The sequence below is a fragment of the Xiphophorus hellerii genome, chromosome 22 (genome assembly GCF_003331165.1).
Source record: "Xiphophorus hellerii strain 12219 chromosome 22, Xiphophorus_hellerii-4.1, whole genome shotgun sequence".
NCBI lineage: Eukaryota > Metazoa > Chordata > Actinopteri > Cyprinodontiformes > Poeciliidae > Xiphophorus > Xiphophorus hellerii.
The window spans coordinates 3,183,282-3,200,663 of NC_045693.1; the positions used below are offsets into that span (position 1 = coordinate 3,183,282).

Sequence of the window (17,382 nt, forward strand, 5' to 3'; positions counted from 1 at the left end):
GTCAGTGAGGATGGACAATGTGTCCATCGATGGACAAAAAAGTGTCCGTCGTGGCGCAGTGTGCTGCTGTATGATTTTTTGTATCCGATTACTCGATTAATCGGAAGAATAATCAATAGATTACTCAATTACTAAAATATTGGTTTACGACAGCCCTAGATAGGATCACATTTCCACCTGCTAGGTAAAGGATCTGCAACCTGAGTCTCTGGAGACTCAAGTGGCTCTTCATTGACCCTAATATATGTATATATATAACATCACACATTGCTATGCTTTTTGTGTAATTCTTTTTTACGTGTCCCCATAAAACACACTGACTACAATGTCCCCTGTGGTAAATTTGGTCTAGAACCAGCCTCTAAAAAACCAGTAGAGACCATTATATAGATTTTTTTTTTAACCAGCTATAAGGGGCCAGATTTGTATCATCAGCAGCTTTATTCAGACGGCAACTTGTAATGCAAAATATTATGCTTAGCAATTTTTGCAATGGCCAATGCAGTACTTAATTTATAATTATTTTTGTGATATTTATGATTGGAAATTGTGTACAGCATTGGCTTTATTTGTTTGAATATTATTTTGTAGTTGATCAGTACAAAATGTTGTATGTGTGCAAAATATTTGGATAAATAATGGGTTAGTCTGGTCCTTGCTAATTACTCTTTTTGATCTTCTTTGAAGTTTGATTAGTGACTGTTGTGTTGTTTTGTAATTAATTTCCCAAACTTCTCTTTAGTCACTTAAATAATGTAAAACTAAATAACAGCACAGAATGTTTGGGTCAGGTTGTTTCTTTGCAAAGAAAAAGGTGTTTTGTCTTGAAACTATGACAGGCCAACTGCATGAACTGTGAACTGAAACAGTAAAATTCTGACTCAAACTGTTTACTTTTCCATAGATGGACATTGTTTAAAGAAAAAAGGCCAACAGCCACATAACGTTCAGATAAAAATAATTGTAATGCAATTTCTAAATATGATTTTCAAATAAAGTTCAGGTTAAGGACTAGTGAGAACGGGTCATTAATCTGACCTTCTACCTTGATAATAAACTGTTTTCATATTTATTAATCCTATGAATTTAATAAAATGTTTTTCAAATGAAATGCATAGTTTTGAGTAGATTTTATTTTAATTTCTGGGTTCAGACCACAATAGGACTGTGTCACTGCAGCTGCTTGTGTCTCATTAATGTTAGCAGATGATGGGAGGCATGATGTCGTCTGATTCTGTTTCATATGTATATACAGCTCTGGAAAAAATGATCAGCCCTCCGATTTTACTCTTTACATGTTTAAGTAAAATGAAGATTGTTGAACTATTGACAACATGTCTCTGAAATTCCAAGCAAAAACTTTGTATTTATTTTCAGAAAATGAGAAAAGGTCAAAATAACAATAAAAGATGTGGCGCTTTCAGACATCAAATAATGCAAAGAAAACAAGTTTGTATTCATTTAGAAACAACAAAACTAATGTTTTAACTCAGGAAGAGTTCAGAAATCAGTATTTGGTGGAATAACCAGGAGGTTTTCAATGGGGTTCAGTGCAGTGGGCTTTTATATTTTTCCAGACCTGTATGAAGTTGTTAACAGTTTTAGTTGGACAAAGCTATTTAATTTCTTATGTGAATGTATGTAAATAAGCAGTGACGTTTAGAAAAATGCACCAATGAATAACTTCTAAATAAGAATAACAAATAACCCTAAAGGTCAGATCCTAGAATCGCTCCTGGTCTTAACACAGTTATTTTTCTTCATCGAGATTCATTTCTGCTAACTGCTAATAAAAAAGAATCACATTTAAAATTAGAACATTACATCAGACCAATTAAAAAACTATTTTTGGACTTAATTAAAACGTATTTTCTAGTTTATTGAATATGAGGTGGATGCAGCCTGACTGTCTGCAGGACATTTGTTGACAGAAGCCCCTATAATTGCAGAGGCCAAAACAAAACTTTCCTTTTTTAAAATGTTTTTTTATTAGTTTTATGTAATTGCGCTAATCTGATCATTTGTACTTTGGGTTTTCGTGAGTCTTCAGCCATAAACTCAACACAAATATATCCTAAAAATTCATCAGTCTGTGTAAAATAATGCATTAATTTCCCTTCTGCACTAAATAACTGAAAGATAATTTTTTTCACCTTTATAGCAGATTCAAATGTAAACCAGGTTTTCCAGTTCCCAAAATGTCCATAATAATCAGTTTGTCCTTTAATTTGTTGCGTCCGCAGCAGTGCGTCCCTTCAGCTCAGTCCTGCAGTTGATCTTCAGGCTGATATGCATTAATTTTCTGACATGTGGTTTTCCCTCTGGTTTTCTGCAGAGGCTTCTTGAAACCAGCACCGTCTCACTGACTTCTACAGCTCGACGTTACTGCAGGCATTCCACCTTTTGCATCAGAGTTGATTATTTAAAACAATCTTCCTGTGTGCAAACGCGACCACCTCCACCTGCCACGCAGCTCTGAAAGCTGAGAATGAGACTTTGGAGCAAAGAATTTTTTCTTCATCCATTGATTTGTGTTTTAGCCAAAACATCATTTCTAAATATTTCTTTTCATTTTCTATGACCATCTAATGGACTTTTCCCCCCTACTGTGCTTTATAAGTATTCACATTCCTGATGGAGCAACACAAAACATTGTGTAACTGTGAAGTTAAAAGAAAAAGAACTAATTTTTATGTTTTTTTCCCCTCGCAAATAAAAATCTGAAAGGTGCGGCAGGCATTTGTATCTAGAATTCTTGAGTTAATTCTTTGCAGCAGCTATAACTAGTTTGAGATTGGATGAAGAGTGTCTGTGGCATCGATTTCCACTGAATCTCAGCAATAATTAGGTCAAGGTCGTTCTAACACATGGATATGCTGGGATGTTGTTGCTCCAGCTTGATGTTGAAGGTCATTGTTCAAATCCCCACAGCATAATGCTGCCACCACCATGTGCCGTTTTTGTGCTTGTAGGTCAGAAAGTTCAATCTCAGCCACATTTGCTGTGACTCCAAGATGACAACGTCCAAATGGGCTTTTTTCTGGCTCTCTTGCAATTAAATGATTTACCTGCTGGGTCTGTAATTAATTAATTCGAAGTAATCACATTTTAATTGAAAACCATATATCGACAAAATAAGCAACATTTTTAATTCAAAAACTCTCTTTGCTGCTAAATTACTGAATAAACAGACATATGAGCTCAAAAACAAGGATATTTGTTGTTTTTAGTATGTTATTTAGGTTATTAAACTGTCAGATTGGTGCAACATGTTGTTCTATTCATTCAGCTTTTCAGTTTCTCAGGAACTCCTGATCATTAATGGAACTTCTTTAGAAGTGTGGATTGTGGACATTGAGGATGTCGGTGCTGCTGCTACGTGTTTAGCATTGAGATGCTATTTGTGCTAAAAGGCTAACTCCTATTAGCACAACTTGAACACACTAATAGTCTTTAAGTGTCTCCAGTCCATCACTGGACTGATGTTGCTTGTGCGTCAGATTTACAGACGTACCAGAAACGTCTGAATACAAAAGTTCTGGCTCGAGATTTTGAAAAGGAAAGCAAATAAAATTTTTATGCAATATATTAATCAAAATTAGCACATTAAAGTCCCAGTCATAAATTACACACGTAGGTACTTTATTTACCAATTAGATGATATTTGAAGGTGGTTGGTTGTGTTGGATTTAATTTACAGTTATGCAGTAGATGGATGTTACGTGACAAAAGTTGGAAAACTTTAAGGGGTGTTAATACTTTTGCAAAGTGCCGTAACTTCTCTAATGATTAAATTAGAGCCTGAAGCTTCCAGTTACATCCTCAGCTTAAGGCGTTGCAAAACAAGCAGCAGTTTCACACTTTTCTCCACTTGTGACTGTTTTTTTCCCCACAATCCCGCTGTCCTCTGGCCCCCGGCTGCGCTCTTATCTCAGGAGAAGCTGTGTGAGCTCGGCTGCTGAGTCACCTTTCATGGGAGGCTGCCCTTATCTCTGGAGAAGCACAACATTGAAGCGGTTGGTTACAAAAGGAGGAACTTTGGGCAGGAGCAGCCTGTGGTCCGCCATGTCTTCACGGCCAGAACAGGGATTGCAGCAACACTTCCTCCAAGCTTCACAGGGGTCACCTGTTTCTCACTCCAACATGAAGAGGTGTGAAAAATACAGCAGAAGAGAAGCATGACTCAGCAAATATTAGGAAAAGTGTCTCCATTATTGACGCTTTTTGCTCTTCGGCCGCCTAGGATTTGATCTCCGTATGTTTTTCAGGTCACGTTTTTACATCAGATGCAATCAAAGTGCGCTAAACTCCGTGTTTCCTCAGGTTGAACTCATGGAAAGCATGTTGCTGTAATTAATACCAGCAGCTTGCAGGTCTCAAAACATCATCAGGTAGCGGTGACGGTCGACTAGCGAACAAAAGGCTCTTGGATGGTTCTTATTTCATGGATCTTTAAACAGTATTCACCATCTCGCATTTGGAAGCACAGGCAGCATGTAACCCTTAATTGGTTTCAACACCTTAATAAGTCAAAGACGTTCAACACTGATAATCACATTAAATAGTCCAATTTATCTAAAAAGTCAATTGCAAAGTGAAAAAGTCTCTTTCTTTAGGAATGCATTATGCTGTGAGGATGTCGGAGTAAATTAAATTCCCCTCTGCACACTAAAGCATCAATTTCCTTATGGTAATTATCTGCTGGAATAGACGTGTCACTAGAAGGAGGCAGGCATGCTTGACATTTAGCCTTTTTATGGGTAAAAATTAAGACGAGGAAAAGGAAATTAATCTCCAGCCCAGGCAGGCATTGAGAGATCCTGGAGGATAGCAGCTGAATCAATCATGATGATTGTGAGCCTGTTTTGAAAAGAAGCCACTGATGTGATTCAGACCACAGGCTGGAAAATCTGAAGAGGAAGATGAGGAGGAGGAGGAAGATGAGGTGTCTTCTTCACAAATAGAGTTATGATATCCGTGAGAAGGTTACAGACTTTGCTGCGTTTGAATCAAGACTGACACAAAGGCCGCATATGTGATTGTTTTTTTTTAAGGTTCTGACACGATATTCATTGTAATTTACTGGGAATTTCTGTCAGTCCAACACAAAGTGGGGCGGGAATCTGGAGGAGCTGCAGAGATCAGCAGCTCAGGTGGGAGAATCATCATTTATGGAGGTGTTGAAGGAAAAAAGTCACTTTTAAATGAGCCATGAAGGGGGAAAAGATGTGTTTAGCCTCCAAATTAAAACGTGGCAGTGGCAGCGTCATGCTCTGGGGAGTGAGTTTCTTCAGCAGGAACAGGAAGCAGAATTGATGGGAAATATGAATGAAGCTAAAAACAGGAAGTTCCTCCAGTTTTTCCCGATTGAATTCACACTGAATCAACAAGTTGTTGGATTTTGTTGAGCTAATCCAGAATCATGAGTTTATTGGAAACTGTCCTGTTGATCAGAACCAGAATCAGCTTCAGCTGTTGTGGTGCTCAGAACCTTTCTTTGGCAAAAGTAATGAAGAACCAACTCATGTATTTAAGCTAAGATATAATAAGAGTCTCAGGTTTTGGCACTTATTCAGATTTTTATGGAATAATTGCTCTATATATCTAGAAAAGAAACTATGTCCTTTTTCACAATTAGCGTCAAAAGCTCAAACAATAATTTTGACTTCAATTTCACGCACTCACTGCATTAAAATATTATGTGTAAATATATAAACTTTACAGGTTTTGTTTTATAGCATTTTTCACAAATATCAACATCCCATAGCAGAAACTGTCTCCATCTGCTCTGTTGCAAAAAATTGCATTTCTCTTAGTTTTAAAACCTAAAATTATGAATAAAATGATGGTTCTTTAAAAGCAAAAACACATTTTCTAGATAGATATTTATTAAAAGTTTTAAGCAGTCCTTTTTTTCAAAAGATTATGTAACATTTACAGCCTTAAACAAGTTTTATTTAGCTAAACGAGGGTAAAATGAGTGGATGTTAAAGTTTGTGTTTTTCTGTTGAGCTTGTTTCCTGGTCTTGACTTGGTCTCTGCTGCTCTTGTCTGCAGGCGTTGCCTCACATCTGACTCCAGAAGGTCCAGCATTCAGTGGAGCTCACGGTTCCATCAGTGGCTGCTAACGGGCCCAGATCATCACCCCTCCACCGCTGTGCTTCATCCCTCCTCCGCCCCAGGTGTGTGTGCTCTGATACGACGTGTGAAATCAGTTTTCTCACACTTGAGGTTTAATTTAAATAAGTATACAACCCAGGATCGTTTTTATTATGTTCTACTGTGCAAAACCTTAAAACTGAAAGAGGTTGTACTTTATTTTTAGATTTTTAAACCATCATTTTAAGTTGAAATGTTTTGGCATAAAGGCCGTCAGCATCACAGATTCTGAAACAAGTGATGCTCTTTGACTTTGATCAGTGTGATGTTATATATATATATATATATATATATATATATATATATATATATATATACAGTACAGACCAAAAGTTTGGTCTATACTGTATATATATATACAGTATAAAGAAGCCTCTTTGTCTGTAAATATGTTTTACCCTAAATTTATCAACTGGTATATTTTTATATTTGCTCAGTTCCAATTCACTAAAAATTCTCTGTCACTGCATTTTAAGCATTAAAATGTTTATTTTTGTATTTAAAAAAAGGATTATTTGTTTATTTGCATTTTTTATGTATTTTACAGAAAATGCTTAAGTGGTTAAATAAGAAATCAGCAGAATGTCCCAATTTCTCTACCTGATTAATCATGAGAATAATCAATAGCTCAATCGATTACTAAAATAACCATCAGTTGCCCTGCTCTGCTTCTGCTAAGACCGTTTCCTCTGTGCGTATTAATCCATATTAAAGTATATTTAACGTTTGAACTGTTAAAATAGCTATGAGTCTGAAGTATTTATGAATTTTAGATATTCATGGATGATGGTGGTCCCACATCACCTGCAGAGATCCTTAAAATGGATGCCATGTCGGAGTGGCAGGAATCCATATGGAAAACATTGTTTAAGGAACAAGGTGGAGGCAGCATCATGCTGTGTGGATGCTTTTCTTCAGCAGATGGGAATTCAGATGGATTTATTCACAAGACTGTCCTGGAAGACAATCTCCTGGAAGCAGGTTCATTCATTAGAAGGGCCTAGTCAAAGTCCGAACCTCTTTCTCAGATGCTCTCCATCCAATCTGTAGCTTCACTGAATACAAATACTTTCATTATATTGTAGTTTTCTTCCACCTTGTCCTGGTTTGTGGCATAAAATCCTGTTGTGGTTGTAAAAGTGACAGAAAGTGGAAACGTTTCCTGGGAATGAAAGTGAATGGCTGAATGTTGGCAGAGCGCTGCAGTTCCACGTGCGGCCAGCGCAGCCTGTCAGATCAGGCTCAGCTGCAGCTTGGTGACACTAGTGAGGTTTAATGAAAGGTGCCAGCAGGTTGTATTGTGGCTAAAGTGTGAACCGATCCCAACTCTCAACCATAATTGAGAATCAAGAACAAGAAGCTTAAAGTTATTAACCCCTCAGTATGAAACTGCCCGGTTTTGTTCCCATTCCCCCAAAACAAATAGTGTGGTAAATGTGAGCTGAGTCTCCCAGCCGTCACCAAATCAGCAGCATGTTGGTGTAGAAATCCCTCCAAGTGCAAATCTAAACAAACTATAGATGAAGAGAAACAGGAAAACCAGCTCATTCCTATTTCCTGTGTAAGCGCGAAGCTGCTCAAACCACAGACATAAAGATATAGCTGGCAGGAACTTCATAATAATCTCTACACAATATGTTTGCCTCAGAATGATGTGACTGCTGGCGGCTGCAGCAGCAGCAGCAGCAGAAGAAGAAGAAGAAGAAGAAGATCGCACCACAAACTGCAGCAGCAGCACCAAACCTGCTGCTTCAAACACAAAGATGGTGGATTGAAAACAATTTACTGCCATCCATTTACCCCCCCCCCCCCCGAACCACACACACACTTAACGACTGAGTGCGTCTGTAAGAGAGCAAATGTATACGAGGACAATGCAAACGCTCGGCACCCAGAGTTAGAAAACCACTCATCTAAATCAGGGAAATTATGATAATGGAGAAACTTATTATTCTTCCACTGACTCCGGATCAGTTTCTGACGTTCTATTCACACAAACTGATTGGACGACATAAAGAGGAAGATGATGCTTCAGAACTTTCTCATCTTTACGGGGTTGAGGCCTCTCCAGGCAGGAAGCCGGGCGCTCAGGTAGGGGTTGCAGGGGGTCACAGAGGTCACCATCCTGGACAGCGGCGCCGCACGCTCACGTCCTCGGGTCCATCTGTGGAAACATAGGAAGCATGTAGTGTCCAAAGTGTGGCTTAGGGGCCATTTATGGCCCTTGAAATGATTTTGTTCGGCTCTTGACCACAAATCAGAACTAGTGAAAATTCAACCTGTAAAAGTTTTTACCCAAAAATCTGTTTTTCTTTTAATAAGGCAACAATCCAAAGTCCACTTTATGTTCTGGCTCTGTAAAGACGAACAGATTTTATAAAAATGTTTTTATTGTTTAGCAGGAAATAATAAAAGATCACAATAAACACATTATTTCATTTTTAATTTAATACTTTTGTGGCCCGCCATTAGTTAAAACTTTTTAACATCACTGATGTAGCGCATATGTGTCAAACTGAGGGTCCGTGGGCCAAATCCGGCCTCCAGAAGTTTTTATGTGGTCCTCTAAACTCAAGATTACAGTCATTTTTAAATATGGTATTTTATCAATCAAATCAACAGTTTGTCTGTATAACACGAGATTACACAAAGGTGAAAATATATTTAACTTTATTTATGTTTAATAAGAGCTCATCGAACGGAGGAATAGCTATTTATTTACATTTTAGCCATTAGTTAATAGGTGTAGATCTTGATTCGGCTCAGAATGAAAATGAGTTTGAGACGGATGTAGGAAATTCAGACAAAAGTAAAACCTACTGCACAGTGGCAGCATTATGCTGTGAATTTCCCCCAAATTCAAAATAAAGGAATACTGTCAATTTGTCGAAACAGGAAATGATTAAAAAAAAGTAGAAATACAACAAAAATAGAGTTCATAATTTAAAAAACAAATTATTTTGGTTTCAATCGAACTAGAGACAGAAATCCCAGGGAGCGTCCGACCGTTGCTGCAGACCGTTAATCAATCCAAGAGCCTGTGTTTCTCTCTGCTGGGGAAAACGCTGGGAGGCCAGCCTAATCAGCAGAGGAAACAGATCTGAGAGGGTGTCAGGCACCAGGAAAATGGATCTGGGTTGTGAAAAACCACCGTTACCACGAGCTGCTCTGGATTCAGCCATCTGGAGATGCCTGCTCCAAAAGCCAGTAAAGTTTGTTAAACTGGGGCCCAGCTAGGAAACAGGTTTCCACCTCCTCAACAGACAGCCAGCTCTCCCAGAGGGGAACGACGCTTTTCTTTCTTTTTTTTTTCGCTCTGCAGATGTTTGATGTCTGTCGTCATGTAAAAAAGGTTTTCCTGATATAAAACACCTTATTTTAATTGTATATGAATTTTTTTTACTGATTTTTGGAGAAGTTTTAATTTTTTTTAACTCCGAGTATAAAACCTGTTTATCTTCTTCCTTTGTTTTTTAAGCCTCATTCTTCTTAGCATTTTTAAATAATGTTGATGTAAATAAGAATTTCTTCTCAATAACTCACCTGGTTTGATAAAAGTCAAATTAATGAATAAAATACAGACAGATTCAGATGCAGATTCTTATACAGCTGTAAATAAAGCCACTTTATTAAACAGGCACCAAAACAGAAAGATAGAAATACTAAATAATATGGCAATAATGCAAAATAAGACTGATATTTTATGGTTCTTAAGTCATGAAGCTATACTAAAAACAGGAATAATTGACAAAAGCTAATGTCTTTTTTAGTGTTTGTTGTCTTGTTGATTTGACCAAATGTCTTTTACTTTCTGATCTATTTTTGACTGACTTTCTTCTTATTATTTTTTTGTTTTTTTTACTTTATTTTGCGATCTATTAATGCAGTGATTGTGAAGCACATGCATCCAGAATATTGTTTTTCCTTCCTGTTTCTCTCAAAATATAAATACTACTACTACTACTACTACTACTAATAATAATAATAATAATAATAATTGTAGGAGCTATTTTTCAGTAAAATCTTAGAATTTAGATTATTTAGTTTATTTTCATTTGCTTATATTCTAGTTGATTTATAATTAGAATTTTTGTGTAATTTGTTATTTAAAATGAGTTCTTTGATTAGTAATTCACATAATTAGTTAATTAATTTCAGTTTGGGACAGTATAAATATTTAGGTTTTAGGCATTATGCATGTTGGTGGTCATAAGGTTTATTCCAGTCTATCCACTCAGTCAGTCATCAGCTTATAACTTGTTTTGCCTGAACTGTGGAATAAAGCAACAAAGAACTTTTTTGACTGTTTTGATCGTTTTGGACAGCGTAAGCCAGAATCCACGGTGCATCAGGTGACTATTTGAGTTTGGACAAATAGTCACTACAATAATAATAATAATAATAATAATAATAATAATAATAATAATAATAATAATCTCATAATTATTATTTTGTTAATTAATTTCTGAAAATGTTAGAGGTGAGTTAAGTTTTCTTTTTAATGTCAATAAAGTGAGAGCAGGTCCGTTGAGCCAGCTGCATGACCTCATGTCGCCCTCTAGTGGAGGTTTGTGATCGTCCATCCGTCCAATGTTGAATTTTTGTTGGTTTTCCAGCTCAGGCGGTTGAAGCAGGCACACATCAAATATGTTAGGGAGTTTTATTTTTTTAATTTATTTTTTTAAACTGAGGTTTTACAAAAGATACTAACAAAATGGAGTATTTTTAAAATGGAAACTCTAAGGTGTAACATAAAGTATTTATCATTAATCATCTTTAGTATTAAATGGGACTACAAACATCCAGGGATTTTTATTGAAGAGCAGATGTTTGTTTTAACTTTGTGGAATAAAACGTGTGGTCTATATCCACACGCAAATAAATATGGATTTATTTACAATCTTAAAAAAATTGTAAATAAATCCCAAAAAATAATACTGTTTGCTCTTTCTTCGTTGTTTTTTTTAATCAGGCAAGCCTGCAGGTGAAGCACAAAACATCAAATAGTTTTTGCAATTTTAATAAAAGAAAAACATACATTTTGTTGCTACTGAGAACTTTCAACAGGACAGTTTTGACCTTCAGTGGTGAAAGATTTGACACCACTGAATTCAGTTAACCTTCATGTTTTTGGACTGTGGGAGGAAGCCAGAGTACCAGGTCAGGATTTGAATCCAGGATCTTTTTGCTGCCACTGATTTGTAAAAATAATAAAGAGTGCTGCTCACCCAGAGACGGAGGCCTCCTCAGCAGCAGGGGGAGCATGGACACCTGTGAAGCCTGGCATTGTGGTCCGACTGGCACAGAAACAGAAATGAACTCTTACAGGTTTCTGGGTATTTCTGTACGACCAACAAGCTAAATAAATAACAGCACAAGAACAGGTTTTTGTATGCAGCTTGTGTCTCACTGCGCTGTCAGTGTGTACGACGGTGTGATGCTCCTCTTCACAGTTAGAGGCTGGAAATCTGCCTCCATGTTGTCAATGTCGTCCATGTTCTCTGAGCCAATCGTTCCGCTGTAAAGACAAGAGACATGACTTACATTCATTACTCTCATTTTCAGATGGATTTTTAGTCTCTAAGGTTGGTGTTGTAGTGTCTGACCTCACAGGGGAGTTTTTGTTTACTTGCCAAACATTTTAAGCAAAAGTAGAAAACGTTGAGTCTGAACAAACAAGGGAGTGTATGGATTCCAGCACAACAGGAGATAGTCAGAACTGGAAGCTGAAAAGGACCTAAAGTGGAAAGTATGCATGTGATAATAACTATGTGAGATACATATGTTGGGAAATGCTATATGGTATTGAGACGTTTCCAAGAATCCTTTTAGAGATGTTGTCCAGAGATCAACAGGGAATTTTCTATGATTGGACCAATATTGTCTCAGGATTTGGTTTTCCTGACTTGAGCTGCAAATTGACATAATTTCTTCACAGTTCAGCTGAAGTTCTGCTTGCAGAGTTTTTACTCCTAAAGCATCACCACACCAGCACCGCGAAGACAAACACTGGCAAATACGCCAGAAAAACTTGGTGTTATGAACAGGATTCAAACCTGCTGGATTTCAAATCCAATGGGATTACCTCCAATGGATGTGAAGGTGGTCAGACACTATAGTACCTTCACAGCTCTCTTAAGCTTTTCAGCCAGATTGAGATCTGGACTTTGAATGGTCCACAGCCACACTGGATTCTTCTCTTGTTCAGATCTTATAGATCTGCTGCTTTATTTGGAGTCAGTGTTCTATGTATAACACATTTTAGACCAGATTTGACTCTACAATACTTTGGTGTAAAGAGGAATTCATTCTTGACTTAAGCTAAGCACGTTCAGTAACAGCAAAACAAGCCCATAGCATCTCCACCACCATGTTGGATTTAGTTTTTTGAACAAAACCGTATTTGGTTTTCTCCAAATATACTCTGTGCATTATAACCAAACATCTCTTCTGTTATTTAAAATATGTTTGCAGAAATCTTTTTGTTCATCAAGATGTAACTTTGCAATCGTAAGTCCATTGTTATTTTCTTCTAAAGATTCATTACAGAAATTTTCCCTTCAATTGTTCCAAACAAATCTTACTTATTCAGACTTTTTCTAATTTTCCTGCCATTAACTGAAGTACAAAGAATCCAACATGGACTTTTGGAAAGAACAGCATCTTGTAAATATTCTGTGAAAAGATGGATTTCAAACCATCTGGAAGTGGGTAGTAACAGATCTTTGCTTCACTAAGATCTTGTGCATTGATTAGCAGCACCTGGCTGCTACTTTTCCTCTTAAAAGTCAGTGAAAGCAGCAGAAATGTACCTGGTTCTCCCCGTTTTCAGCCCTAATAGTAATCCCCAAAACTCACATAAATGAAGGGATTTGACCTGATCTTGCATATCTGTAAACAAAAACACTCCTGTTGGATTTCTGATTGAAATGAAGACTCCACCAAAAACTGAGAGCGTACAATGAAATGGGTTTCCTGGCGTCGTTGCTGCGTCGAAGCTGTCGCCTGTTCCACTCAGCGCCTGCAGACTGGAACCGCACAGCAACAATCAATCTGAAAGCAGCATCTGACTGCAGAAACATCTTACTTTGACATATAAACCACTGATTTAGAAGAATGAAAATAAACACAGGTGCTGATTTGCTTAAAATGTTTTTAAAATTCTGTTTTGAAAAATTGGGGCCGGATTAGTTCAACTTTTATTTTCTACATCAATATTTTGTAGTTTTGAACAGTTTAGAAAAATTATTTTTGTCTTTTTTTATATATAAATACAAAATAACAACAAATATATATTCTCCCTCACTGTAATTACACTGCAAATTCATGAAATATGAGTATTTTTGGTCTAGTTTCTTGTGTGTCTTAGTACACTTGAAAAAATATAAAACTGACTTAGAAAACTTTTTAGGAAAATAGAATGTAGTTTTAAGTAAACAATTCCTTTAATATTGATTGAAAAAAGTAATAGTTTCACTGGCAAACTCAAAAGAAGACTTTTGAGTCAAGTAAAATAATCTGCCAGTGGAATTATTACTTTTTAAATCAATATTAAAGGAATTATTTACTTTAAAAGAACTCCCATATCTTGCTAAAAATATTTGTAAGTTTGTTTAGTTTTAATTCAAGTGTACAAAGACATTTGCACTTGAAACTTGACCAAAGACACTTGGTAGATTGTGTGTTTTTGCAGAGTAAACTAGATTATTTCCATTAAATAGCCTCAGGCTAATTACAGAGCACCAGATATTTAGCTTTTCAGTGTTCCGGCCCTTTAAGAGAAAGGAGTGAAGTAAAAATGGAGAAATGGTTTAGATGTGATATCAGTCAGGACAGAGCTCACCTGCCACAGCTGAGGTCTGCTGCTGTAGCGCCGTGATGAGGTCTGCTCTCTCACAGGGTCGGCCCGGCGCTCCAGGGTCGCTGCAGTTGCATTTAGGGATCTGGGGAACTTCATACCCCAGTTCACCTCCTCATAGCTCCTGTAAGGACAGTTCTGGGTAACGGTTTGGGTTTATTTCCCCTCCATTGCTCCTCTTTCATTGCATAATCTCAGTAAGGCAGCCTGGGTGATGATCTGATTCTGCTCCAGGCGTGGAGAAAGGGAACATTTCATCTGCATGGTTTCTCTGCACAGCTCTTAACGTGAACAGAGGCCACAAGGTTTGCTGATGACATCACCAGAGCGCAGGATTTAACCTATTCACTCTGGATTACTCCAAAGGCAGAATGACACTCTGCAGGCTTTACATAAGGGCGCGTGTGGGAGGGGAGCTTTGTTTGGCTTTATTATTAGATGTCGCTGTTTCCTGACCTCTGAGTGGAAGAAGTGTAAATGTAGCGTCGGAGCGCCGCTGAGTCATCGCTCCACAAGCTGCGGGCCGACGAAGAGGAGGAGGTCTGATGGAGAAGAAAGTTTAGTGGAGGAAGATCACCAGAGGTTCAGAAAGACAGGTTCAGTCTGTTCGCAAAACAGTAGAGAGGAACGACGAGGATGATGGTCATTCATCCATCCATCCATCCATCCGACAGGTCATCCATCCGTCCATCCATCCATCCATCCATCCATCCATCCATCCATCCATCCATCCATCCATCCATCCATCCATCCATCCATCCATCCGTTACTTTTCTAGTCAGTGATCTACAGATTTTTCTCCTGGTAACTTCAGTTATAATATTCAACATAAAATCATAAAACAGGATAATGTTATTAAAGTCAACACCTGGCTGACGATGTTTAATGGATGATACTTCACTCCTGCTATAAAACACAAGTGATTACTTCAATATTGCAGTAAAAAAAAAACAACTAAATTGCAAGGTGTGAAAAAGAGGCTGAATGTCAGGAGTTAATGAACATTTTAACTGTGGATTATTCAGTTTCTCCATCTGACAACAAAAACACATTTCAGAGTTTGGTTGTTCCTCACCAGATGCCCAGCGTGTTTTCCAGGGAGGCTGCTGAGCGCTGCTGCTGTCCTCTGTGACTGAGTGGGAACGGCTGAACCTTGGACTGACAACAGCGTTCAAGTTTCAGCAACAAAACGTGAATTATGATCATAGACTGAGCTCAGATTACCTATGAAAGAGATGCTTAAAATCAGGGACCACGTCTCACCAAGTTATACAAGGCTTTAAAATGTAACCTATAGTTGTGTTTTTATTCTAAGATTTAATAAATGAAAACTAAAATCGCCCTGAAGTCTTGTTTTTGCTGTTTGCTGCTGTTTTAAATTCTGACAGTGAAGCAGCCATTAGCTCTAATGGCTGTGATTACAGGTGAACGCTAACGGAGTCAGTGGATTGTTGCTTTTTCAGCCCAATTATGCGTCTCTATACCATTTCATTTGCATTCCCGCTCTGTAGTTCTACTCTGCATTAATAATCTCTTGTTAGTGTGGATTTTAGACTTTAAAAAGTTCTTACAAAAGAAAGAAAATTTGTATTTCTTATTTTCTACAGCTTTTAGAAGGCTTGAAGCAACGGTGAATCGCTGCACTAAACTACTAACTACTGATAATAAATCCTTCATTACTTTACAGCAGATTTCTAAAATCTTTGCTCCTTCATTTAAATTATTTTACCACCCAGTCTTCCTTTTGTTGCTGCATCAGTGATCCTCCTGGAGTTGGAGAAAATACTCAAACTCTGTACTTAAGCAAAAGTTCAAATAAATAAAAAGTACAACTCTAGTATTTTTACTTGAATATAACTACATGCTTTTAAAAAATACTTAAAGCATTGAAAGTAAATGTATTTCTTGAATATATTCCTTACTTCAATTATTTGGAATATCATTAACTGTTTGTATATTTTCTTTAATATATCAGTAGTCTTGTGCCATTTTAACGATCAATGCTGCAAATAATCCATCTTTTTACACATGGATTTCAGGGATTACCTGCAAAGTTAAATCCCATTAACTCAAATAAAAAAGATGGATGATTATACCTTTAAAGATTTTATTCAAAGCAAATCAAAATGTGTTATTTTAACTGCAGAAAACACATTCCAGTGAAAGTTATGTGCAGAGAAATGAACATTAGACACACCTAACACAGGATCATTTCCACTGACGTTTCAACTCCAGTTTGTCAAATACAATACATTCAGCTTTTTAATGGATCATTAGTGAATAATATTTCAATTTCCTGACACCTTTTTCAAAACTTGAACCCAAAAGTTATTTTTGATGTTGCAATATTTTCTGTGCGAAAAGCTGAAAATGTCTGAGCGTCTGCACCAAGTGTGTAATCTGTCAAAATGGCCAGATGGCCGTTAGATCTTTCTATCACCTTTTAAAAAACGCATTAAAGATGAAAAATATTCAATTAACGAGACCGGTGATATGATGTGAATGTGCATGTAACGCAACTTTATAGAAATGCAGTGGAGTAGAAAGTCTCCACAATTAAATCTACTTTAGTAAAGCAGAGATGTACCTAAGTAAAGTAACAAAATGATTGTACTCCACTGGTTAGGTCAGCACTAACCTGAAAGGCTGGGAGTTGTTTGAGGCCTTTTTCTGAACGGATCTATGAATTCTGTCCGGCTTTGGATCCCAAGCTGCACTCTGGCTCCTGCGCTCAGATGGCCGCTGCAGGGGTCCAGCAGGGGGACATCGTCTCTAAACGGAGCCAGGGCAACGGGCTTCTGAGAGGTCACACGTCCAGTTCCCGGCTCATCCCTCCTTCCTGCTCTGCACAGACCAGAGCTCAACCTGTTGATCACTTTTATTTCTGTGGGAAGAGACGTGAAGGGGTCCGAAGCTGCAGCCATGCTACAGGATGTTTTGTTTCAGTCGTTGCCTGGAAACCGTTGTTGTTTTCTGCTCTGATCAAATGACATGCGGAGAGGCCGTGAAGATGCTGCTGCACATGCGAAGCATACAAACACCTCAGATCAAACTGCTTTGAGTCTTTCTTCTGTTACCTAGAAAATACTTTAAATGGACTCACATTTAGTCAAACTAACACTAAACCCTTCTTCCATACTAAATGCCATCTTTTCTCTGCAATATGCAGAACATTCAGTATATCTATATGATCTTTCTATGCTCTGATGATCAAAATGTTATTATTTTATCTTGCTAATCAAGAAACTTGCTAAGCTTTCACAATGACCATAACTCTGAAATAGAAATGTCATTTTTCGGCAGAAAGATAACATGAAAAACTTTGAAGTAACCACTTCTAGATAGTTTTATCTGCAACTGCAATA

General features: G+C 37.4%; 1 protein-coding gene and 1 long non-coding RNA gene across 2 annotated transcripts in view; one reads left to right on the forward strand and one right to left on the reverse strand.

Annotated features, from left to right (window-relative positions):
* The window catches only part of LOC116713660 (uncharacterized), a 12,650-nt gene extending 6,178 nt beyond the window's left edge, over positions 1-6,472 (forward strand). Inside the window, exons 2-3 of the long non-coding RNA XR_004337903.1 lie at positions 2,336-4,151; positions 6,058-6,472. This is a non-coding gene — a long non-coding RNA (uncharacterized LOC116713660). The remainder of the gene's footprint in view (positions 1-2,335; positions 4,152-6,057) is intronic.
* Positions 6,473-6,536: 64 nt separating this feature from the next.
* On the reverse strand, positions 6,537-17,316 carry spmip7 (sperm microtubule inner protein 7). The gene is made up of 8 exons (XM_032552507.1): positions 16,656-17,316; positions 15,093-15,175; positions 14,474-14,559; positions 14,003-14,141; positions 13,120-13,187; positions 11,570-11,677; positions 11,388-11,456; positions 6,537-8,323 (listed from the first exon to the last, which is right to left on the reverse strand). Exons 1-8 carry the CDS (start codon positions 16,939-16,941, stop codon positions 8,191-8,193), a joined length of 972 nt encoding a protein of 323 aa, XP_032408398.1. The 5' UTR covers positions 16,942-17,316; the 3' UTR covers positions 6,537-8,190.
* Between the last annotated feature and the right edge of the window lie 66 nt (positions 17,317-17,382).

What these genes read in the sequence shown, in the direction of transcription:
- spmip7 (XM_032552507.1), bottom strand. Translation starts at nt 16,941, where the DNA reads ATGGCTGCAGCTTCGGACCCCTTCACGTCTCTTCCCACAGAAATAAAA. An exon ending in GCCAGGAAACCCATTTCATT is followed by an intron (nt 11,678 to 13,119) that starts GTACGCTCTCAG and finishes TTGTCTTTACAG; the next exon opens with CGGAACGATTGGCTCAGAGA. An exon ending in TCGTACACACTGACAGCGCA is followed by an intron (nt 11,457 to 11,569) that starts GTGAGACACAAG and finishes TTTCTGTGCCAG; the next exon opens with TCGGACCACAATGCCAGGCT.